General features: G+C 26.3%; 1 protein-coding gene across 1 annotated transcript in view; it reads left to right on the forward strand.

Moving 5' to 3' along the window:
• The window catches only part of LOC129988100 (splicing factor 3B subunit 3-like), a 99,147-nt gene that overhangs the window by 52,922 nt on the left and 19,785 nt on the right, over nt 1-26,440 (forward strand). Inside the window, exons 16-25 of the mRNA XM_056096226.1 lie at nt 530-631; nt 5,048-5,176; nt 5,567-5,706; nt 10,155-10,332; nt 11,134-11,291; nt 16,604-16,877; nt 17,974-18,225; nt 22,114-22,191; nt 24,309-24,374; nt 26,033-26,176. Coding sequence (XP_055952201.1) covers nt 530-631; nt 5,048-5,176; nt 5,567-5,706; nt 10,155-10,332; nt 11,134-11,291; nt 16,604-16,877; nt 17,974-18,225; nt 22,114-22,191; nt 24,309-24,374; nt 26,033-26,176 — 1,521 coding nt within the window. The remainder of the gene's footprint in view (nt 1-529; nt 632-5,047; nt 5,177-5,566; nt 5,707-10,154; nt 10,333-11,133; nt 11,292-16,603; nt 16,878-17,973; nt 18,226-22,113; nt 22,192-24,308; nt 24,375-26,032; nt 26,177-26,440) is intronic.

Genomic DNA, 26,440 nt, shown 5'->3' on the forward strand with positions numbered 1-26,440 from the left:
TTGTCATTTAACCATACTTCAAATTTTAGTATTCTATCCTAAAATAAATTCTGTATTTTGAAAGTTAGGCATTAATCAAAATAAATTAAACCCTCTTTAGATATTACTTTTGCCTACCAGACTTTGAAAAGATTTGTTCAAAGTTTTTTTCCTCTATCGAATGCATAATTATAAAATGTTAGAAAACTTATAAACAAATTTTTGAACAATTTTTTGAAAAGTGAAGAATTTATTTTAAAATCATATTTTGCCATCTGTGAATGTGTATTTATTATACATATTTCATAATAATTTATTGAATTATTTAAAATATTTTACTTGAGGAATTTTGTGATATCTAGTTATTAATGTAATGAGTCATTATGGTTAATTCAGAGGTCTTTTGAAATTTGATTGCCTATTAGGCTACGACTTATGAAACAATCATTTCAGATTGTGAGATATTTCAGGCTTAAAAAAAATTTTTTTTTCTCAATACCACTATTTTGTGTTGTTTCTTACTTAAATTTTTCCTTTATTTTTTTTATAGGCAATGAGACATCTGTGCAAGCTGAGTGTGGAAAGTTCTCCTTATTCTTTTTGTTTTATGAATATAGATCCTAATCAACCATCTTTCTTGGTTGGTTGTCAGGTATTAGCAGGATTCTATTATTTTCTTATTTGTTTGAAAAACCTTATAAAATCACATATTTGATTTCTTTTCTGATTTGGAATTTTGTTTTATGGATTACAATTTTTAACAAATTTGTACACATATCTTGTATACACAGTGACATAATTAGGTTGGGTAAGGCAAAGAAGGTATCCCAGATATAGTTACTAGTTAGGCAAAATTAAGAAATCAATTCATTGTATTTGAAATAATAGTTCTTTAATATGGCTGTTTGTGCCAAGGTTCTTTAAAATTAAAATGGCTGAAAAAAAGTGCGAAAAAATCAAAAGGAGAAAATTTTTGGCTGTCCAGGAATCTGCTCAAATAAGATTTCTCTATCTGAAATAACAAATAATATTAAATTACGATGATTTGATGATCAAAAACCTTATCTGTGAAAAGTTCGATTCAAATTAAAGTCCCTATAAAAGATTTGTGGATCAGGAATAGATGAATGGGAAGATAACAGAAAATAATTCAGAATCAATTAACACATGATATGCCTTAAAATAAAGTTGTATCATCTTTATTCATAATATTTGAACATTGATTTGCCATAATTACAGGATAAATTAGTAAAAAAGTGTTCTTATTTTCAATAATCATGAATTGAAACATAGGGGCAAATGTTTACGCAAGTTGCAAAATGATTTCTAAAGCTCTGAAAAAATAAGATAACTTCCACATATGATAGTTCACTTTAATATTTTGCTATTTTTACACTGTTTCTAATCCTGACTATTTGCCTGATAATTTGAGATTCTTTGGTATGCTTTTTGATTTTTCGTGAGTAACAAACATCCCACAATAACATGGATGTTATATTGATTTCAAACTTTTTTTGTAAAAGTATTATATCTGGTGCAGAAAGAAGTCGATTTTCAGGTAAATTAATGGTAAAAGAGAAAATGATTTCTTGAATTTAAATCGTGAATATTAAAGTGTGTTATTAATTGGTAACCGAAACAATTATCTCATGATAAAATAATGAATTGCTTGTAATGATTCTAAATTTCCCAGCTTTATTTATTTCAAGCATCAGTTAAAGCAAAAAAAAAAAAAACCCTTCAAACAAGATGTAAATAAACCAAAAGATTGCATTCCTTATTTTCATTCTTTAAAAAAACCTCATTAGTCAGCAAAAAAAAAAAAAAAAAAAAAAAAAAAAGATCAACAGAATGAGTTTTCTTTGGAATACTCGGAAATTAAATTTTTATTAAAAATAAAAGGACTTATCACCAAAATTATAAACAATAAAAATCTTTAACATGACTTAAAATGATGTAAATACTATAACTAACCATTAGACAAGTATTTTTATCCATTCATAAATCTATTTCTTTATTTTAAACTATGCTAGACAGCTGCACAATATGATAGCATAATTTCCAGAAAGGCCTTCCACTTTTAGAATTTTATTACAAATCTTACTGCAAGCCTGTTTTATATCTTATCTCAGATTTTCAACTCCTTTCTGAATGTTAACATGTTGTTATTCAGAATATACATCAACACGAAATAATGTGTTACTTTTTGTAATCAATATTTGCTTCGATGATAAAAAGAATTGATATCAAAAATTTGTCACTCTTCTACTTTGGTCCATTCTCATATTCTTAAAGTAATAAAAATCTCAGTACTCATAGAATTCATGATCTTGTCCAGTGTTCATACTTTTCAAATGAGTAAGGAGGTATAACAATTTTATTACGGAAGCATATGTGAAAATCTCATGAAAACTCTCCTGTTATGTACAAATCAGAAACAAAAATACCCAGCTTCCTCTGCCAAACAATGTCACCTCTTCCGGTGAGATTGTTTGGCATTTTGGCTGCTAATTGTTTGTCAGTGCCTTACATTTTTTTTTCTTCTGCTTATTAATGTATCCTACTGTTGCATACAAAAATTTTCCTAAACTGTTGAATTTTGAAACAAGTAGCAGCTAATAATAAAAAGGGAATAGCGTTTATCTAACCTGACATAGAGTCTAGAATTTCCCAGTTCTTTTTAACACTATAATCATGTTTCTCCAAGTGTTGTGGAGGCATAGTATAAAATATTACATTCAGTTATTTTTAAAATTTATTGACTGATGTGGTCAAAATGCTGATTCTTAAGAAAAAAAAAAAAAAAAAAAAACTGGAGAAGAGTGGCACTTCCTCACCTTCATCCATTTGCCATGCTGCTAAAAGTAAAGTCTAAATTCTTTTGATTATCTTTTCAACTCTGTTTTCTTATGTTTGTTTAATTCATTTTCTTAAAATGTTTGGCAAAAAGCTGGGGTTAAAAAGCATAAAAGATAAATCTGAAAAGCACAAAGTAAGGAAGTTTAATAAATTTATTTAAATATGATTAAATATTACCATAAAGATTTAATATTTTGTTTTCCAAAAGAAAATCCTTATCATGAATTTTTATAATGGCCCATCAAAATATTAAAAGAATGTCAGATGGATTGCTAAGGTTTAATATAGGGTGCTTCCAGGGCTGTTTGGAGCGTTATAGGTGAGATCATGCAACTATTTAATAAATTCCTTTATGCAATGGTGATATTAATGCAAAATGAAGTGACTTATGGTAAACATTTGACAAGAGTTATTATTGACATGAAAATAATATTAAAAAAATAATTTTAATTTTTTAAATGTGTAATTATTTTGTGTTGTATTAAAACATACATTCAGATACATTTCTTGAATAATATATACATAAAATAAAAAATAACCTTAATATATTATCTCGCATTGCTTGTAAACACATCTGAATACCAAATATATTGCTTAAATAATCTTCTTACCTTTATATACAAATTAATTTGCATATATAATATGTTATGTATTTGAAAAATATATAAAGAGATGAGTTTTGCTGATAAGTAAATATTTAATTTTATTTATTAATATTAAAATATATTAACACATTAAATCCATTTTCACATAAACTCTGTTTAAACATAGGAACAAAGCATATGGCATACATATGATAAACAAATAAACTAAAACAATTTTGAATTATTTCGACATTTGGTTGGAGTTAAATGATGGAAGTTGAATTTTACATTTGAAAATTGATTTGTACTTTTTTTTTTTTTTTACTTAGTATTTTGTTTTTTGCATATTTTAATTTTAGGAAATTGATTTGTAACTAAGATCTAATCTCTAGATCTAATTTTAGTTTAAAAAAAGCTTCTTTCAATAGAAATAATTGTAATAGATTGACTTATAATAAATCTCAAGTAATTTTTAATTGTCGGTTCTGAAAATGATTTTTCTGCTGTAGCAACTACTTTTTTCTAATTGTGGTATGTTAAAATATTTTTTTTGGATTGAGATAGGCTTAAGAAGAGTAATTAATTTATCTTATTGGATTTATTTATTAATTTTATTAATTAATAAATAATGAACAAATCAAGACACATCATTTTATGTGAGATAGAAACTGAAGCATCTAGGATGTGTTTTTGAAAAATTTGTGATAACTTATCCCAGCCTATGTAATGTCATTCAAAATTTGATGAATTTGGTTGTAAGTGCACTTCCCATAACCCCAGAAAGGGTTAAAGAGCCTGAAGAAAATAGTGGGGAGGAGGAATTAAGATCACATTTAAAAAAAGGGTGAGTGGCACTTTTTTTGTATTTGCCTCGAGTACTATTTTATGTAGGTACACATCATTTGATACTATATATTGGATGGAAATTATTAACATTTGAGAGAAAATGCTTTGAAATAAGAGAATGTTAAAAATTAAACATTTTAATTTTTTAAAAAAATAAATTATTCAACAATTTTTTGAGAAGTAAATATTGATGCATTATAGAATTAATGCATTTTTGAAAATTTCAAGATTAATACTACTTTCAGTGAAATACTGATCCCAGCCTAAGAAATGATGCTTAATGTAAGTTATAAATAGATGTTTATTATACTCCTTTTTATTACAATCTTTAATCATGAATTAGTAATATTTTCATATTTGAATTTCAGTGTTTTATATCTCCCTCAATCACTCTCCCCATCCCCTCTAAAAAATAAATATTTTTATGTTCCTATATATGTAGACATAATAAAACACAATGATCTAACTTTATGAATAAATTTTGACTTTTGATCTTTTCTTCAAACGAAAAGACTAGTCTGTCTGGTTGTTTGTATGTGAGCACAATGACTCAGAAAGGCATTAAATTGGCTGCATATGTGATTGGTAATTTTCATATCAGGATATTAAATATGTATCAAATTTAAGGCAATGGAAAAAGGGAAGTGCTTAAATTGTAGACTGGGTTGTTCTATATTATTTTGAAAAACATCTGAAAATCGAAGTTAGTGCTTTTATTTTCTTTCATTTCATTTTATAGCATTTATATATTGAAGGATATTATGCTTTTCATTTAACAGAATGGAAAGGTGCTTACTGTTGTTATGGAAAAGATACATAGCCGTCGTGAACTTAATATAATAAAGACTGAAGCCGTTGGCACAAGAGCTGTGCTATTACTTCCAGTGTGTGCTGATGGGAAACAAAGTGTAATTTGATTTTACTTTATTTATATAGAAATATAATGACTTTGTAATTAGTTTTATGTATTATTAGGCTAGATAATATATTGTAATGCATTTGCATATTTTGAAAAGCATTTTTTGGGGGGTGGGGAAGAATTTCTAAATATTACTATAATAAAATGCTGTTTGTTCCACAGATTTTTTTGTTCCATTTAATAATAATAATAAAAGAAACTATTTGTTTTATGTCATCTATATTTATATTTTAAAATTTATTTTCTATTTATTGAAAAGTGTTCTTTTTCCCCCATTTTCTGAATTCTAGTTTAGTAGACTGTTAGATCATATTAAGGATATTGCATAATTTTCTTGAAACTGTGTAACCATAGTATTTTAGTATTGATATACTTTTAGATTCTAGCAAAATCCGATGATTCTTGGTGCAAAGCAACTGTGGATGAGGATTTTACTCAAATAAGAGCAGAACTTTCTCGTTGCATTTGTTTTATACCGAAGCTTGAAAGTATAGCAACAATTTCTGATGACTTATTGAGGTAAAACTTTGACTTTTTTTATTTTACTTGAAAAATTAACTATTTCATTTAATATAGTTTGTTGCTAATTTTGCTGCAGTGCATTTTTATCAAAAACAGCGAAGATATGCATTTATACATTTTATGAGAGTTTATTGGCGCTTTAAACATTTCTGCATAAGAAGAAAAAAAGAATATTTATAACTAGTATACAAAAAAAAAAAAAAAGATTCACATTTAATTTTAAGTTATATTTAATAATTTTGGCCCTAACTAGCATTTCACATCTTTTATATTGCTCCTAGTCTAATTACCAAAACCTTCTAGAAAAGATTGCATTGAGAAATTACGTGCGAAAATAATCTTTGATTTATAAAAATAACACGCTTGCATAAAAGAAGAGTAATTGTTTCCTGAAATTCTATTAAAAATTTTTTTTAATCGAAAAGGATGTTGGGAAATTTTGTCAAAATATATCGATATCTGCTTGAAATGGTTTCAAAATGCGGCTACTATATATTTTCTTTATTGCAAGTATATATACATATATATATATAATATATTTATATTTATAATAAAGATGTATACATGTGTTGGTGCTCTACAGGCCAAACCATTTGACTTACAACTGCCAAATTTGACACACTTATACCTTTGACGTCAAGAATGTGCATCTCAGCGTTTTTTAAAAATTTTTAATTGTATAAAATTAAACCGAATTTTGGCATTTTTTTAACAATAATTTCTGATAATGTTATCACAAAAATGTAAATTTTACATTGCTTCAAAAATTAAAAAAAAAAAAAAATTCATGACAGTAAATTAATAGTCATGTGAATTATTGCTGAATTTTTATCAATTGTTTAAAATTGTTTAAATTGTTATTTTACCTAATTTCTAACAATAGATTATATTGCTACTCTAAAGTTCAAACTGTTTCCATTGTTTCATCAAATAATTTATTGCATGATATTTTTTTGTTCCATTCTGGAAAGCTAAAGAACAAGGCTGTTTAATATCTGTGTAGTTTACAATATGTTAAAAAATAAATAAAAGTACAATATTGAAAAATTTAGATGAACTGAATATTTACATTTTTCTGAGCTTCAGAAAACCATGGGATTGATTTCCATTAGAAAGATTCTGGTGCATAATAAACAGAGAAATATAACTAATATAACCCAGCTTTAGCATTTATTAATTTCAGGGAATTATGGACATAAAGTTATATCGTAATGATTTACAGAAAATTTAATATAACCAATATTTTCAGCAGACTGGCTAGTCACCAAAGGCAAATAGTTTTAAATAATTATAATAAAAGATCTAGGATCAAATGACTGTATAAAATTCGTATTTCGTAATTTTTTTTGAAATATAATAAAATAAAATAAAAACATAAATATAAAAACAAAATAAAATATTATTTACATCATTTAAATCCTTTTGAAACTAGAAACTGAATTTTTATGATGAACCAGAGAAATTTTTATTGAATACGTTTTGGAAATATTGCATAAACTGTAAAAAATATTTCATACATCAACATTAGACAATTTTGTTTTCTGTAATTATATTTTTTAAAAAAACGTGTTTTGTTTAAGCAGAAAGGTTTTTGTATTAATTAAAATTTAATTACTTATATTTTAATTTAAAGTTCAAAATTTATGGAGCTGATAGAAAATTAGAGAGATACATGATATACAGAATGGTTTAGGCTTTCTATAATAGTATGAATTAAGTGACTATCAAAATTTGAAACTTAAAAATATTTTTTCTGAAGAAACTATTAATGAACAGAGGTACATGAATAGAGGTTAATTGTACATGAACAAAGGTTAATTGAAAATTTTAACAAGCATTAATCTTGGAGAACCAGTTGGTTGCCAAAAGTAGCTAGTGTATATATATATATATAACAGTTGAAACACGAATTAACTAGGTAAAACGCATTTTAACTAACAGCGCTAGGGGGAATACCAATTAACTAAGAAAAATGTATTCTAACTGACAGCACTAGGAACTCGTTTTATTTGTGTTGGGACTGATTTGTTAGACAATATTATTTGTATCTATGCAAAATTATTGTATTAAACTATGCTTTGTGAAACAGTGTTTGAGGAAAGAACCTATCATAGGGAAAAAAAATTACTTTATTTGAATATTGGTTAACACAGTACTGTTATTACAAATTACTTATTTCGACAAGGCAAACTACTGTGACAGAATTGCAAAGAAAACCATTTTTCATACAGAACATCTCTTTGAATAATAATATTTTTTATGAGCCCTTTTCCAGTTTCCAAATTCTATATAATAAATAAAGATATTTTTTTTCTGTATGTAAATATAAACCTTCTTTTAATATGCTGTTATTTTAACTAATGTTAAATTGTTGCTTCCTTTTCTTGCTTTTTCCGGTATTCTTCGTCATTCTTTGATCTTGATTTTCGCCCTATTAGATACTTTTTCGTTCAATTTTTTCCACCTGTTTGTGAGTAATTGTTCTTGACTGTGTTATTTTATTTTAATTCAGTCCTTTTATAACTGAGTTCACCTTATTGTTAAATGTAAACATCTGCTCCTCCTTTCATCTTTCCTCTCATCCCTATTTTGTCGAATTAAACTCATTCTAATACATGTGCAAAAGCACGGAGGGTTTTAGAGTCTTTTGGCAAACAATAGCTTATTTTGTAATATTTACTGACATTTTCTTCCTGACATTTCACCGACTACATTTTAAACTGTTCATTAATTCCATCATTACAGTGGCAAGAAAAATCTACTATAGAACAATTGTATTTGTGCTTAGTAAACATTGCAAAGTACTGTTAAATTAGGAAAGAGCTTTGAAGAGTTGATCTTAACGCAGTCTTGCCCTGAGACACCATCCCGAACTATAGAAAAAAACTGTTAAGCAATAAGCATCGCAAATTATTTCATTTGTATCTTCTATCATCCCCTCTCACACCTTTTTTTTAATGTGAAAATGTATAGAATATCTTAATTATTTTGCTTCTTTTTCAATCTATAATAATTTTCTCCAAAAAAATTGAAACTGAATTTTTTTAAAAAAGCTATTTAATTGTAATTTTGGCATTGTATTTAGTTTTGCCAATGCAATAAATATTATAGTGGATATTTAGCCACATAGCTATCTGCGAAATGTGAAGAAACTTTCTACTTGATAAATATTTGTAAATTACCAAAATGTCAATAGTATAGCGAGTGTGTTGTGAACTGCCCGGAACTAATGAACTACCCGGTTTGAAATATAATATTTTTAATCTACACAAACAAAGCTACACTACGAAATTTACAAACACACATAGACAATTAGGTTAAAGAAAACAGTATGGTGGAGGGATTCCACTGTTTCCGACCGAAAGCATTCGGCATTAGCGCAAGGGTTGTGCATTGGGAAAAAAGTCGACCCCAGGATGCAGGTCTCTGGTTCAACTGCTTGTCTGTAAATGCCACAAGGGGCTTCTGTAAAACGCCACAAGAGGGCACTATCTGTTCAAGGGGAAAAAGAGGTGCTACAATAGTGAATTATTTTCATTTGTAAATAAATTTTCTTTTTTTTTCTGTTTGTGATATATTTCAATTTGTAAATCTTCAGCATAATAAAATAAATGGAATACTAGGAACCATGTGAAAGAATAAGTTTCACTTTCTGTTATAGCTTTTAGAATTTTTTTTCTGAATTTCAAGTTTTTTTTTAATAAAATATTTTATCATCTGTTACTGTGCTGTGTGATTTTAAAGAAATCCCAATTGTATTCATGATATCCTAAAATTTTATTTATGAGCTTATTTTTATTATTATATATTTTCCTCCTTTTTCCTTAGGTTATTAATCTGTTCAAGAACATTCACTCACATGTTTAGATTTTAAATAAATGAAAAACTAAAACTAATGGAAAAAGATATTAACACCAGATTCCTTTTGTAGATTTGTAGTCAATCAAGAGGATAACTGTAATGCAGTGATTCTCATAAAAAAATATTAAATAAAAATAAAACAGTTAAAATGTCTTCTTATCAACACTGCAAGTTCCTATTAGTTGACTATTCAGTTTTGCCCCGATTTTGTGACTACAAAATTTTTTTATAATATATGCTTTTTTCATTTTTTTTTCTTTTTTTTAATACTTATTTTGATTATGATTTTTTAGTAGACAAAACCTATTAAATAGGATAATTTTAAATTTGTAAAATTCTTGTAAAATATTATACTTACAAGTTTTTTTTAAAAAAAAGTCTTATTTGTTGCATTTTATAATTTTCTCAAGATCATGCATTTTTAACATGAACTCACATTATTAAATGTTCTGATTTGAAAATGGTAACTAAAGTGAAATTTTATCTGAAAATGTTTTGCTTTTAGTAACTGATTTTTTTAAAATTTCATTTCCAGTAGTTTCATATGATGATAAAGGGTCTTAATGCTTTGCGTATTTCTGCAGGTTCATTGAAGTGGAAAATCTCACTCATCAACGTAAAACTCAAATTAAAGTCCCATTGGAATATACTCCTAAGAAATTGGTTACTGATCCTCTTTCTGGAACTATTATCATCACTCTAAGTGATAATAACAGTTACACTGAAGAAACAAGAGAGGAAAAGAGAATGGAACTTGAAATGGTACTATTTTAGAAGCATTATTACTTTTGATAATGTAATTCTGATAAAGTATATAATACATTTTTTAAAATCAGAACTATGATTGGGAATTTCATTTACCAGAAATATCCTTAGTTATAATTCTCATTATTAGAATTTCTGTGCACTTCAAAATATGAAGAATTCATAAAACAATTGAAAAAAAACCCACAACAATAAAATAAGTTTTTGATAAAGAATTTTTCTTTATCTGAATATTTGAAATATGGTATCTTCAAAACAACTCTATATGTTTTTATGTAATCCTTATGTTTTCTAGGTATTTGAATAAAATTTTAATTTCTAATGCTACTAAAAATATGAGACAGTGTAAAATTGAGTGAATCATCAGGAAGGACTTAAAAATGTTTAAGCTTTTGAGTTTTTTATTTCATTTGTCTGTTTTGAGATATTATTTCTGATTATTTAACTTGAACTCTTAAGTAATTTCTTTTACATGCTTCATCAAATGATATTTATCAAGAAAATTATATTTGCCTATAAAATTGATCCTCAGAGTCAATAAATAACAAAAAAAAAAAAAAAAAAAAAAAAAATTAGCAGAATAAGTTATAATTGAAAATGAACAAAAATAATGCTTAGTTGAAAAAAAATTACCATTTTTTATTAATATATTATTACATACAATTTTAATACTTTCAGAATTTATTTCATCAGATTTTAGAAATCAAAATTAGTGGTAACTATATATATATATATAATATGATGTGTGTGTGTTATGCTTTTTATAATTTGAGTTTATGTATTTTTTATTTTTGATAGTATAAAGCTGCGGCTGAAAACCCACATTCCCCACGTGCTCCTGCTGTTAAGAAGATTCCAAAATCATGGGCTTCAATTGTACGAGTTTTAAAAGTTCATGAGGGAAATCTGAAAGAAGGTGCTGAAGTACATTTCAAACAACGCAACACAGCTTTGAGGTAAAACAATTTGGATAATATATAAGTTTTTGTTATTTTTTCACACTTCTCTATTGCATGAAAGGAATTTGTTTTGTAAGGATTTTTTCCATTTTACCATATGTAATATCATAATATAAAATGCTAACTAATAATTTAATTCATTAAAGAGTACTTAGAAAATCCCAAATAATGCATTACAATGCAACTAATATATATATATGTAATGATATTTTAAACCTTATTTCAATTTAATAAATTTCCAAGGTTTTATCTTAATTAAGCCCATAGTAACTTCATTATAAAATATTCTCTTATTTCGTGATCCAATTCCACTTTCTCTACTTAATTAATTCAAGAGAAGCTTTGTAAAATTGCTGAATTGGCTAAAAGCCTAACTTTTCCACACTCTGTGTGAAGGGCTAGAAAAATGTCCAATAAGCACATTCTTTTTTAAAAGATCCCTGTGTTTCCCGTGCCGCTTCGACGCGTGTAGCGAAAATCCCTATCGAAATGTTATTGTATATAAGCACTATGGAGAAATATTTTCCCTATCAAGATCTCGGGTTATATAAAATGTTCAACAGCTTTTCCCTCATTTCTTTCTGTGTTGTGTATGTGCTCATCGCTTGTATATAATGCCTGCTTCTCCAAAATGAAATAAAACGTTATGAAATCGAAAGTCTTTTCACTGTCTTCAAAACTGCATCCTGCTTACACATAAAATAATGCTTATATATATATATATATATATATATATATATATATATATATATATATATATATATATATATATATTAAAAAAATTGGATTTTAAATGATTGGATGTAATTTAGTTATCTTGGAAATTTTTATGTATCTTCAAATTCTGATCACTTGATTATTATTTATAATTATGATCACTTGATTAGTTACTTAGTTAATTTTTCAGCAATCCTTTGAAAAATTTAATAAATATATCTGCAAGGAAACCTGTTATTAGACTGTATGTATTGTTTTTCCAGTTTATCTCATGTTTGGAATAAATAAATGCTACTAATGTTTCATTCTCTAGCTGTTATTTTCATAATAACTATTTTTGAGCCTTTTGATATTAAATTAGACATGATGAAACAAGTTAGTGCCAAGTAATTTTGCAGCCTGATTATAGCCAAATATAAATATTTCATTGGTTAATTAAACATAAAATTTTTTTTTACAACATTTCAACAACCATTGCGTGTTTTGTCAAGTTGATTTTTAATTTCATCACAGTATGTCAAACATTAATGAACATGAAAACAGGAATATTGATATATGACCAAGTGATCAGTATCAGTTGTATCTTATCTCTAGTTGACTTTAAGTGAATGCATCAGTAATCACTCAAGAATATGAGTTTCTCCAGAAATTTCTTGTTTTGTAAATCGGCTTTAATTTAAAATTTATGTGGGAAGATTATCACATTATATAACTGTGACATTATTCAGATTTTTTGCCTCCTCTGCATGAAGAAAGGGATATTTAAATGTCTTGACATTTACTGAATAATTGCAAGCTAGTGATTAGCCTTTTTTATTATACTGAAATTATCTTAGTTAATTGTTGAGAAAATTTGTTGTTTGATATCCTACATTCTATTGAAATTTTATCTGTAATTTTAAGTATTTCACTAAAATTTACTAACAGAGTTATGAAATTCAGAAATTTGATATGAATTTTTGCGGTATGTCAATATGACATTTTTTTTCATTAAGAGTGAAAATAACTCCTGTGCGATTCAGAATCACTGGAGCATTGAATCACTGACATTATTTCTTTTGATTTATTATTTCATTGCTGACATTATTTCTTTTCACAGCAGAGAAATCAGATGGAATCATTCCTTCATTTTTTATTGTGTTAAATTATGTTCTCTAACTTTTTTGGAGTAAATTTGCTTTATCATAAAGATTTTTGTTTTAATTCTTAGCTTTCATAATTTAAAATCATCCATTCCTTCTGCCATTATTCTTAATGTGATGTGCCTGATTTAAAAAGTTGCACTTCCTTATATTTTTGTATTAATTTTGCTGAGATGTTCATAGACTTATGGTGTTGTTTTATTTACTAATTAGAATGTTAATTCTTTGGAGAATTTTTTTCAAATTTCGGAGTAGTTATTCAATTTGGAAATAGTAGTGAGGTTTAATCCAGTATGTAAAGGAGATGAGGAAAATTGCAAAGAAACTTTTTAATTCATGCAAAGGTTTACTACTTTCATTTCATTTTATCATCATTGTTCAAGTAAAAAGTCACCAAGTCTTAATCTATAGTTTTGAGACATTTTAAAACTGTTTACATACTTGTAGCAGTAACTGGTAGATTTACTGATGATTAGATTATTGCTTTAAACATTAAATAAATAATATAAATCATTACATTACATCAATGTACATTAGTAAATAATATAGCTAGCCTGCAATAGTCCATCCGTAGTTTTTCTACTAGAATGTAAACTGTTTCTAAGAGTACATTAATGTACATTAATAAATAATATAGCTAGCCTGTAATAGTCCATCCATAGTTTTTCTACCAGAATGTAAACTGCCTTTAAGAGTTCTTTAGAATCAGTCTTAGTGCTTTTGAAAAAGGTATTTGTTTATATCCTCAATTTAATTGTGTATCAACAATATTAGCCCAGACAAATTATTTATAATTTATACGAATATTTCAGCCTATTGCATTGCCTTAGCTATTCATTTTCAGCTATTTACTATTAATATTCTGTATACAGTATGTATTGTCATTGTAATAAATAATTAAAATTCAAAAACCCACATTTATTTTAGGGACACCTTGATTATTCATTTAAGCAAAATCAGCTTAATTTTTGGCTTAATTTTCTGGCTCCAGATTCTTAAGAATTAAACCAAGCAAAGTTAAAAGATATTCAAAGATTAGTTTTCCTTCTGCAGTTTCATTCATTTCATTTAAATTTTCATTCAAAGATTAGAAAAGGAGAAATACAAATCTTTAAAAGTGTAAGAGTTCTTAAATGGCCCTGACATTAATTATTGATTTTTGAATAATTTTCTAAATAAAAACTGTCATTTAGGTATTTTTTTCTCAAAGTGAAAATTTTTTACTTTCAGCCAATTGACTTTATTTCCTTCATTATCCTTTGTTTTATTCAGTGTAAGTATCTGAGAAAGGTCCAAGTGATCAAGGAAATCACTGATCTTAAGTTTCAATACAAAATACAATTCTTTTTCCTATTAGAGTGGATTGGCATTAATTTTTCTGTGAGTCAGATAGAATTGTTCATACTATCACATTCTATCAGTTCACCTGTCCAGATCACAGATCTTTTTTGCTTAATAATTTCGATGCAAGTTGTTTGGACCAAATACATCAATAAAGATGCTATATTTTGGTTTTGATTCTGGCCACTACATGTGTCAAAGGAAAGAGACACTTATTTATTTTTTGGGAATAATTCATGTCACATAAAACAATGTGCATTATTTGGAAGAAGGGCAAAATTACAACAAATTCCTGTTATTATATATTGGCAACACATCACTAGATAGAATATGAAGCATACTATGGGAATCAAATGAATAAACTCATTTTTTTCTTTTTTTATCATCTGTCTCTTCATTTGTTTCATTTTTCATGATGCCACTTTGGCCTCAATCATTTCCGATCATTTGATCCCTGGTGTCCCCCTTCAGAGGCTAGCATTTATCATACTCTTCTCATTAGTATCAAACAATCACTAAGTCCTTTCAGTGCCTCATACACATATGTAATAAATCTGCTAAAAGTCACTGGACTAAATGACTTCTATCTGATATGTCTATATGACATATTGAAGTGCAAACAATTCTGTTACTCAGTAATGAAAAGCCAAAAGAGTTCGCTAGTTATATCAATCTGTAGAGAATTAATTGGAGATGTAGATGGAATATGTATTTCAAAATTGAAATTGGTGACTTTTACTTGAACAATGATGATATACTTACAAAAAAGGGGAACAAATTTGCATTTCTCTACATATTATAATGAATACTTCTAATTTAAATTTTTCATTAAATACAATAGGAAAATGATTAAATACCTTTTGATTTCTTTGGAGATTGATTGCAAAAAAATTTAAATGATAAAATTTAGTTAGAAAGTTAAAGAACTCCACATAGTGTAAAATTGTCATTGAATAAAATGTTTCTCTTGCATTCCTCTGTACACTCATATTGTTCTACAAATTCTTTTATTTGGAAAATTTGCAAAGATATGAAAATTAATTTTATTGACATAGGCAATTCTTTTTTACCTTGTATCTGATGTTATAAGAGTTTAATTGAATATTTCAGGGATAATACACATATTATAATACATTATTAAAAGAGCAAAGTCAGAAATATTAATGTATTTATAGAATCTTTCATTATTTGATCATTTTTAAAAATGTAACATAAGTTCAATTGTTTACAAAACTTGTTTAAAATGAACATTTTCCACATCTCTGTAAAGTTGCATTCTTTTAACAATGCATATGCATGCAGCTGCAGTATGTTTACCTGCAATCTAGATTTTATCAACATTTCTGAGGGTTTTTTTTTGTTACTAAAAATATGTTTTTTTTTTATTGTTTAACCTCACTTGTAAAATTATGAGCAAATAGTTTTATTTTCATTTTGAGTTTAAACTATTTCTCAGAGGTACCTTAAATGTCTGATTTCTTGCATTTCTCTTCTCTTCTTTATTAAGTTGAATTTACAACTGTTAACAACTAAAAGTGGGCATTAGATGTACGAGTAGCATATTTTTTTTAAATCATACTGATTGAATTATGTACATTTGGACAAATAGTTGATAAAGTTTTACTGCATTGAATAAATTTGCATTTCTAAATTAAATGTTTCCATCTAAATTTGTGATAAGTTGCTCTAACTTCGGAAATAAAGATAACTCTGCTAACTTTATTAGGTAGAAACTTAAACTTTTGTTTGTGCTTCAGTTTAGGTTAGTGAAGGTAATATCATTAAAATGATGTATTAATTGTATTGGTAATGGGATAATTCACTTTTTTGATAACATTGGAGTTTTTTTTTTTTTTAAATGAAAAATATAATTTTGAACCAATTCTTTTATATTTTTTGCTTTCCCCTATTTTTGCATAAAAACTGATTCTGTAGTATTTTATTATGAAATGTATTACTTTTTTGAAATTTTAATTACTTTAATAAATTTCTTAGATATTCAATGACTTATGGACTGCATTATTTCAGTCAAAAAATATAATTTTTATAAATATATATAATGTTTATTACTACCATACAGCCTTTATGTGTGTTTTTTTAAAATTTCAGTCTTTGTTATTTTAAACAAGGCGAAGATAATTTCCTTTTGGTGGGATTGGTTAAAGATTTTAGTACTTATGGATGCTGTGCAGAAGGAGCAATACAAACATTCCAAATTTTGGAGGATGATGAAATTATCAAATATTTACACACAACACTTACAAAAAGTGCTCCTTCAGCTATGTGCTATTATGACAAAAAAGTCTTAATTGGAATTGGAAGGAAACTTGCACTTTTTTCTGTAAGGCTCAATGGATTACAGCTAGTGTGTGAGGAAAAGGAAGTAAGTTTTTAATAGTTTCTATTTGCCGATCTCTATTGTATTCCTTCTTAAGGTACTTCATGAATCTTATGCAGAACATTATGCTTAAAGTTTACCATTTAAAGCTTATATTGAAAGTTTCAGTTTGTATTGAAGACTTAAAATATGAAGTTTCTTGCAACATTCAGCATATAAGATTTTCCATTCAAAAAAACATTTACTTGGACAAATTTCTGTAATTATACTATGCATTGTTTAATAAAGACAGACAAACAGAGAGAGAGAGTTTAAAAAATAAGAAATTAGTAGTTGCCATTAGATTGAGATTTATATCAAGATTATCCTGGAATAAACAAATGTTTTTATGACTAAAAAATTATGACTTCCATTAAGGAAAATTTTTTAAATGAAAAAAAATCATAGTACCCCATTTTGAAATTTAGTTTTCAAATAAGCTTTATTTGACTGTACAGTAGTGATTTTATGGAACAAACCATCTTAATGATAAATAGATTTCAGTTGATTTATATGTGATAACTATTAAAGATTACAGTAAACACAAAGTTTTTTTCTGGTTCAGTGGTAAAAAAATTATTTTAATAAAAAAATTGGAATGTAATTATATTTAGAATTATTTGGAATGCATTTTATAATCAATTGTATTTATTCAAATAATATCATTTGAAGCATCTACTACAATATACACTATTAATTGACATTTAAAAAGAGAATTAATTTATATTTAAAAAAGAGATCTTAAAGCCTGTTAACTTGTCTTAAAAAATATCCATAATTTTTTTTAGAATTTAAAAATGTCAGCAAATTTGGTGAGACATTTTAGGATAAAATATTTTCGAAGAATTCTATGATGCTCTGATCTATTTTTGCTTGACGTAATTTAAATTTATATATAAAAAAAGTTTTTTATACCAAAATTTATCTCTATTTTACGTATTCTCAAAAAATATTTTAATCATATAATTACAAAACTTTTATAGGATAATAATGTAATTTAAAATATGGATGAGCAAACTTTTCATATCAAAAGCATAATCTTAACATATTTTTATAGGATGTGTGTATCTTTTACAATATGCTGATTGTTCTGTTTTTATAGTGTGTGTTCCGAGCTATAACAGCCATATATCCTGTTGATGAAAGAATTTGGGTCAGTGATTCGAAATGTGGCATGAGTTGTTTATTGTATGGACCGAAGAAAACTTTAATCCATATTAAAAAAAAAGATAAGTTCAGGAAAAGGGCCTTGCATTTATTAGAAAAAGATATAAAACCTTGTGAAGTAACAGCAGCCTGTATTTTAAGTGGTGATCGAATGGTCCGAGCTACCAAATACGGAAACATTTTTATAGTAAGTATAATGAAATTAACTTTATCATTAGTTCAACTGTTCAAACAACCATTTCTATTTTTTTAATATTCAATTCTAAAGCAATTGATTAACAATAGAAAGATAGTTTTTTTCATATATCTTGAAAGACTAAGATTAGTCATTTTCATTACTCCTTTTAAATAATAAAAAACTACATTTCTTTTCAGGCTTTTTTTTTTTTTTTGTTGAATAAGTTTTTATACTATTTTTTTTTTTTTTTTTCCTTCCTTTGTTGATAGGCTGTTAGAATGACGATATCACGCTTAAGTATTCTGCCTTTTTTGAGTTTCATTTATTTGGGTACTTTACAAATTTCACACTATATCAATGAGGTTTTTTACACCATAAAATTTGTTCTAATTTTACCGATGTAAAAAAACTATTAATTCTGATATTCATTCTAACATTATGAAATGTTTCTGCCAAGTTTCATATTACATGTTTTCTAACAGTTTCATCAGTGAATCTATTTGTATTTTTTCCTTAGCATAGAAAGGCATTCAACAAATATTTTGACAGAACATAAGTTTCTATCCTAAATTTAGTTCCAAGGCCATCTAATTTTTATAGCCCTATATTATGTAAATGGACTAAGTATCATTTGTGGAATAGTTGTTCATTAGTTGTTATATTTTTACTGGTTTTGAAACAAAGCAAACAATTTTCATTAAACATGTTCCAGATTCCTTTACTAGAATAAATTAATCTTTCCAAAGACTCAGATTCTTTAGATTTGAAATCATGTCACTGAGTAAATATCTCATGTTTTCTATCAATCCATTTCTTCATGAGTAAAGTTGATATCAATAGTCACACAGATTGTTTATAGAAATAAAATTGTATAATTCGCCTGTTATTACTTAACTTTGCTTATTTTGATCATTTTGAGATTTTCATGACCTATTTTCCCTTCCCTTCATCTTTGATTTGTTTCTCATGAAATACTTGCATATTGTATATCAATGTTTAAGCATATATTTTCTTCATTTTTGTGATTTTGAGAAGAAATGGCTGTTTGCAGTATCTGTAAATATAAGCATTTGGCTGCTGAAGTTTACTGTCATCGTCGGGAGTATATACATCCTCAGATTAATAATTTATATCTGAGCCAGACTCAGTTTCACATATAAATTCGACTAGATTTGTAAATTTTTATTTGATGAATTTCTTTTAACAAAGATTCTGATTGAGATTATGATTACAAATAACTGAGTTCCTGAAACAAAATGTAGGTGGAATAGGGAAAAAAAGAAATAAATCCAAATGAAAATCATCGCAAGAAAGGAATATTGATAATTCCAACAAAGCAGATATTTCTCAACACTACAAGAATTTGTAGGTGACCTGCAGGTTTTTTTAGTGGGAATAAATTTAAACCAGAATGTAAAATACATCATAGTCTGCAATATCTTTCAGAAGTCAAAATGATTGTGTCCATCTTTCCAGTTATGCACATTTATAGTGTCAATAGTAATGAGCAAAAATAAATATATAAATAAAATAAATAAGAATAAGCTTCTATAGTTTCTTTGAATAAATAGGGAAAAGTCAATGAACTGAACAAATAAAAGAATAAAGCTAGAAAATGAGCATTTCAAATTCATTTGCAATCAAAATAATCATTTCTATCTTTCTAGTCTTAGTATTCATTTAAATACCTTTTAAAATTTCCACGGAACAAACATTCTACATTTTGCAAAGATTTAATTAAATAATAATAAGTTTATCTGTGAAATAATATGGAATGAATAAAAGCCAAAGAACCAGTTAAACAGCTCTAACCAATAATCAATTTCTTTAATTTTTTTTTTCATAGAAAAGCTCATGACTTCTAAATATGCCATTGATGACCATCCATTCATTTACTATCATTTTTGAAAGAAATTGGAAGAATACTACTTTATTGTACAGTCTGTATCCAAAAAAACTGCAACAGATTCAAAAACATCAGATTCTCCAGATAGTGCCATTCTATTGATTTAAAATTTGTTTCATTTCTTTTTTACGACTCCAAGATGCATCATCAGTCATCTGCCATCCCCTTCCTCTCCATTTTTAGAGACATTACAAAATAAAACATTAATAGAACCCACAACACTTTAAAATTGCACTAATTTTGCCAATTATTGTTCCTAAAATGTTTACTACTGTGAAGTATTCTGACCTATCCTCAGCAGATATATTCATAAGCCATTTTTGAAGTATAGTTAATAACAGGAATGCTCTATTATAATTGTGGAAGCATAATTTAAAATAATACTTTTTTTGTGATGAGATGTTCAAAATTGATTGACATGACTAAATTAATCTGATTAATACTAACTGATTGTATTAATGAAGAACATGTTCATGTCAACTTTATTTTGATGAAATAGATCTTATCCAAACTAAAAGGACTGTTTTATGTTATGATTTCATAACAGTGATAGAGCATTCTGACAGATTAGCTTATGTTCCCAAAGGGGTGAAAAACAATCCAGTTGTTGAGTTGTAGGCATTGAGTTTAGTTTTGCATTATCTCTTGAAAATGGAAGTGGTGAAGGCTGATGACTTTGATAATGTATCTAGGAATAAATTAAAATAATAATAAAAAATGGGGAAATTAATGTGGGGATTGTGGCCCGAGGAATTTTGTTAAGGTTTTTCCTCCATAGATAATTACAATGATGTTTCTCTCAAAACACTAAGGAAGACAACCATTGTTGAGATATCCAAGGGTCATGAGCTTTCATATGGAATAAATGATAAATGAAATCAGTTCAAATGTATGGCCGTGAGACTGTCTCTTTTGTCTGGCCAGTTATTTTAAGTATACAGCTAATGGACGAGTTGCTAGTCACTGAAGGTACATCCTTATGAAATTTGTTGCTTGAAGTTAAGTTTTTAAGTAAAATTATTCTCTACTTGGAAAGTTGAAATCAATTTCATCCTTTTACCTTTCACTCCTAATTGTTCCTGACTGCTTTGTTTTGAATTGTCATCTTAAATAAAACAAGCTTGATAAGGCATATTTTTCTTGCATCCATATTTACTTATTTATTTATTTATATTTGCATCACATTTAAAAGATGATTCCCTCCCATCTATTTTTCATGCATATATCTATTTCGTTATTCATTTTTACTTGCATTTGTATGCTTTGTTATTATTTTTATTTTCTTTCATCTATATTCCATCATAATATTTAAATAGCAAGTTAAACTTCATTCAGCTTATGGATTGAGCTACTGTTTTCACTTGTAAATGATGCAACATGGCTAAAGCTTGCATTTGATCTATAAAAGAAAGCAGCTACCAATGTGATCGTTAGCTGTTTTTCAAGTTTTATTTAACTAATTCTAATTTTGGAAACAACTTTATGGTACATAGAAGTTTGCATCGTTTTGATGATTAACAATAGAAATAAAACCGTTTTCTTGTGGTGAAGATACAGAAGTTTGTTAAAGCAAGCGTTATTTTTTTAGAAGTATCATGTTATTATGGGTGATCAATAATGTATTTATAATAAATGAGTTAATGGGAAAATACAAAAAAAGCAAAAATATAAAGTAAGTGAAAATTTAGTAAATTTTCACTGAAACATGTATGAAATTTCTAGGATGTTACTCTTCATACCATACAGCTACATTATTCAGTTAATGAAGTGAAACCAGAGGCAGATTATTTTACATATGCCTTTTGATAAAAACCATTCCATATTAAAAAAATTATTGTTAAAAATATTTTTGAAAATATTTTCTGAAATGCTAATTAAATGTTATTTTATGATTATCGAATATTTTTTTTATTTCAAATTATCTTTTAAGTAGATAGTTAAACATGATTTTTGAAATTTACAGTTGTTGAGTTTTGGTTTTGCTCCTTTAGGTTCAACTTGGGACTTTGCAGGCCAGAAAGAAGTCTACGGTGTCTAACAAAAATAATCCTTTCATTACAATTCCACTAGTAAGTTTACTTCATTTTGTTGTTTAACTGATCTAATTTGGTTTCATAATTGGGTTTTTTTGCAATCTTTTTATATGCAAATATTCAAAATATGTAATCATATTTGAACATTTTTCAAAAAATTCATTCTGAACGTAGTCATATGCCTTAAATGTTTAAAAAAAGCTTTATAAGATTGCAACTAAAATTTTTAATTGTAGTGAGTTAATGCAGGAGGAAATTTACACTTTCTATTATGAATGTTATTTATCATGCTATGTTTCTACATCAATGTTGCCATAAGCTGGTAATGTGTTATTTTAAAAAAATATTAAAAAAGATCACAGATCTTGATTGTTAATCTTATAAAAGTTGACTTAAAATTTTGATGTTGATAGTTTCTTCATATTTATGATTCTTTTTTCTTTTTGTCAAAACTAAAAAGGCATAATTTGTTTTACAATAGAAAATGTCGCACAAATACAAAAATAAATATTAAAATTTGTAGAATACTCATTTAAAATTAATTTTTAAATTTTTTCACTAAAAACTATGCATTGTTATAAAACAGAAAATAATTCGCTAATGAATCACCTATGAAAATTCACTAATTTACATATTCATACACATACAAAGGTACTAAATTTTTTTGGCTAAGTTGTTTAAAAAGTACTTAATTTTGGCAGCAATTTCTTACGATGCATGTTATTTATATCCCCCCCCCCAAATGTCATGATTAATGATACAATCTTGGTAAATATTACTGACTTTACTCAACTATAATAAGGAAGGAAGGTACTTACTTTACTGTGACTATGACTTCCACACATGTAATTTAAGAGCCATGCTTTTACAGATAATTCAGAGAAAATCTAGTTAGAAAATTAAAGTGTGCTTATATATTTTTTATGCTTCAACTTCTCTACGTTCCATGTTGCAATGAGTGGACATGAAATATGTGGATCAATCTTCTTCATGTAATTCTAAAAGCAGATGCAGCCAGATTGTGCCGATTATTAATATTAAATAATCAAATTTATTTTGTTTTAAAGTTTGGTTTGTTATTTTCATAATATGCTGTAAAAATTTAGACCTTCAACAAAAATATGTAATCAAGCTAAACATCATTAACAAATAATTAAACTGCAATGCAACTGAAAATAAATGTTAATATAAATAAATAAATGAAACTATTTTTATTGATTTTTGTGCAACTGCTTATGGATATTTTTTTCAAGTTCAATATCTTTACAAAAAAATGTTCTCTTTTTTATGATATCCTTTATTATAGAAAAATAATGATCAACTTTAAATATAATATAGAAAATTATTAATTTTAAACGTTAGTTAATTGGATATTTACATTTTATTAATGCATTGTATTATATTTCTTGAAAATGGAACATAATTTTTTTAATGATTTCCAACACTAGATTACATTGTTGCTTTGTAACTCAAAACCTATTCATTGTTTCTTCAATTATTTTATCATGTCATTAATTATTTTTCCATGTGGTTTTATTTTCCAGTGTTCAATCTGAAAAAGAAAGTTTCTGCTTAATATTTATGATTTTCAATAAATAAAAAAGTATTGTTACTATATCACGAAAGTTCAGAAAAGGACAAACAACATTTCCTTTCTGATTGTGCTAAGGTGATATAGGGCTTTTCTCCATTAGAAAAATTCATGTATATAATGACCAGAACACATGTAAGGCAATTAAAATAGCAAAGCTTTAATAAGTAACAATTTGATGGAAACATGAAGTTTTATCCACATGATTTAATTCAAATTAAAAGTGAACAATATCTCTGGTGAACCACTTGGAACCATCAGAAGTTATTAGCTGACCTGAGAAGCAATTTTTTTCCCCCTTATATGTTGTTAGAAATGGTCCAACAAATCAAATACCACCAAAGGTAAAGAGTGTTGCAAGAAAAAGCTTCTATGTTAGGTTTTAAAATTAAATTTGTTAATAATTCTTTAAAAAAAATTTTTTTTCTATCTGGAATGCTAATTATCTAATATTTTAATTAATTATTATTCTATAATTACGAATATTTTTTAAATGTTAAGTTGAAAGTTATTCATGATTTTTTAAATTTACAGTTGCAGTGTTATTGTTTTACTCTTTTAGATTCAACGCGAGACTTTGCCAGCCACAATTTTGAGAAAAAGGAGACGTATGTCTACACTTTCCCAAGTAAGTTGTATTAATTACATTTTTTTTAAAAATAATGATTTTGATGCAAAGAGTTTTTCCTGAAATGAAAATATTGACAATTTGGAACCAATTTTATAAATAATTTATCTTAAATCATTTTCAGTTTGTTCTGTTATATACTGAGGGAACTTTGCATATATATATATATATATATATATATATTAAAAAAGTTTTTAAAACTTGGAGAAATGTATTGATATCTAAAATTTTGGACTAAATGCATATTTGTTTCTAAGCGATTTTATCCTTAAGATTTTAACACCATGCAAAGCAAGAATTAATAACAATGGACGAAATAAAATTTGAATAATTCAAATAATTGGTGGATAATTTTCATAGATTTTCAATAGAATTTTGTACAAAATAGAATGGTTAGTACATAAAAGAATGTATCATATTGAGGCTGTATATGATAACTTATTTAAACTTATTTTTATTTGTTTTAATGTTTGTTTTTGCCTTACATTTACATTATAATATGTAAATTAAAATATTTCCCAAATTTCTAATTCATTTTAAAAACATTATAATTTTTTGTATAAAGAAATCAAATCTGTTTTAATCAGTTATACTCATTTATACATTCATTCATTTTCTTACAAAATATATTACATTTTCTTACAAAGCAATAATAACATATTACTTTTGGACAAAAAAGATTTTATCTACTATTGTCAAATTAGATAGAACTTGAAAAATGAAATTTCAATTATTTTAATGTTTCTCCTTCGATTAAAGATTTTGTTATATTTTATGAATTTATTGGGCGTTTACAGCTTCATAATCCATGCTCACATCCTCCAAAATTCATATTGGCTTTGAATAGTTTGAAATTTTCTCCAGTTAATTCTATTTCCCTCTCCAAAAAAATATCTGTCTTGGTTAAAAATACAATTTTAATAAATATTACTGACTTTACTCAAATATAATAAGGGAAGAAAGCACTTACTTAACTTTGACTATGATTTCCATACATGTAGTTTAGGAGCCATGCTTTTACAAATGATTCAGAGAAAATCTAGTTAGAAAATTAAAGTGTGCTTATATACCTTTTATGTTTCAACTTATCTATGTCCCATGTTGCAGTGAGTGGACATGAAATATGTGGATCACTCATTGCTGTCAATTTTTTTCTTTTCTTTATATAATTCTGAAAGCAGATGCAGCCAGATTGTGCAGATTATTAATATTAAATAATCAAGTTCGTTTTGTTTTAAATCTCAGTTTGTTATTTTCATAATATGCTATAAAAATTTAAACTTGCAATTAAAATATGTATTCAAGCTAACCATCATTAGCAAATAATTAAACTGCAGTGCAACTGAAAATAAATGGTAATATAAATCAAGTTCAATATCTTTACAAAAAAAAAAAAAAAAAAATACTCCCTTTTTTTATGATATCCTCTATTATAGAAAAATAATAATCAACTTTAAATATAATATGTAAAATTATTAATTTTAAAACTTAGTAATTGGGATATTTATATTTTCTTAATTTATAATATTATATTTTATCAGAATGAAAAAAATATTTTGCAGTGAAATTTTATTCTTAGTTCTAAATTGATTCTTAATTATTTTCTATAGTTTTTTTTAAAATTTTAAGTGCTTTAAGTTAATATTATTCTTAATTAGGAAGAAGTGCTTGCTTGTATTTATATTGGAGAAATTGTGACATCCATACAGACATTTAAATTTTCAAGTAATTTATATGAAACTGTGGTGTATGCAACTCTCGCAGGATCTGTTGGAATCTTATCAGAACTTAAATTGGAAAAGGTATATATATATTTTTTATTTCTTCATAAATTTATTTTCTTTCATTTATTTGTAATAGTAGTTGTTGTTCGCTTACTAACTTACATACTTGGGGAATAATTATGTTTTTCTTGTTTATTATCATCCTTCTTATTTTGTGCACTATTACAAGCATTTTTTGAAATTAGAGCAATATTGTTAATTTTTTAGAAAAAGTTGAGAAGCATCAACATAATAAAATTTTATAGAGTTTATCTCTTTTTATGAAACCTTAACTCATCACAA

This window comes from Argiope bruennichi, chromosome 10, assembly GCF_947563725.1.
Source record: "Argiope bruennichi chromosome 10, qqArgBrue1.1, whole genome shotgun sequence".
Taxonomy (NCBI): Eukaryota; Metazoa; Arthropoda; class Arachnida; order Araneae; family Araneidae; genus Argiope; species Argiope bruennichi.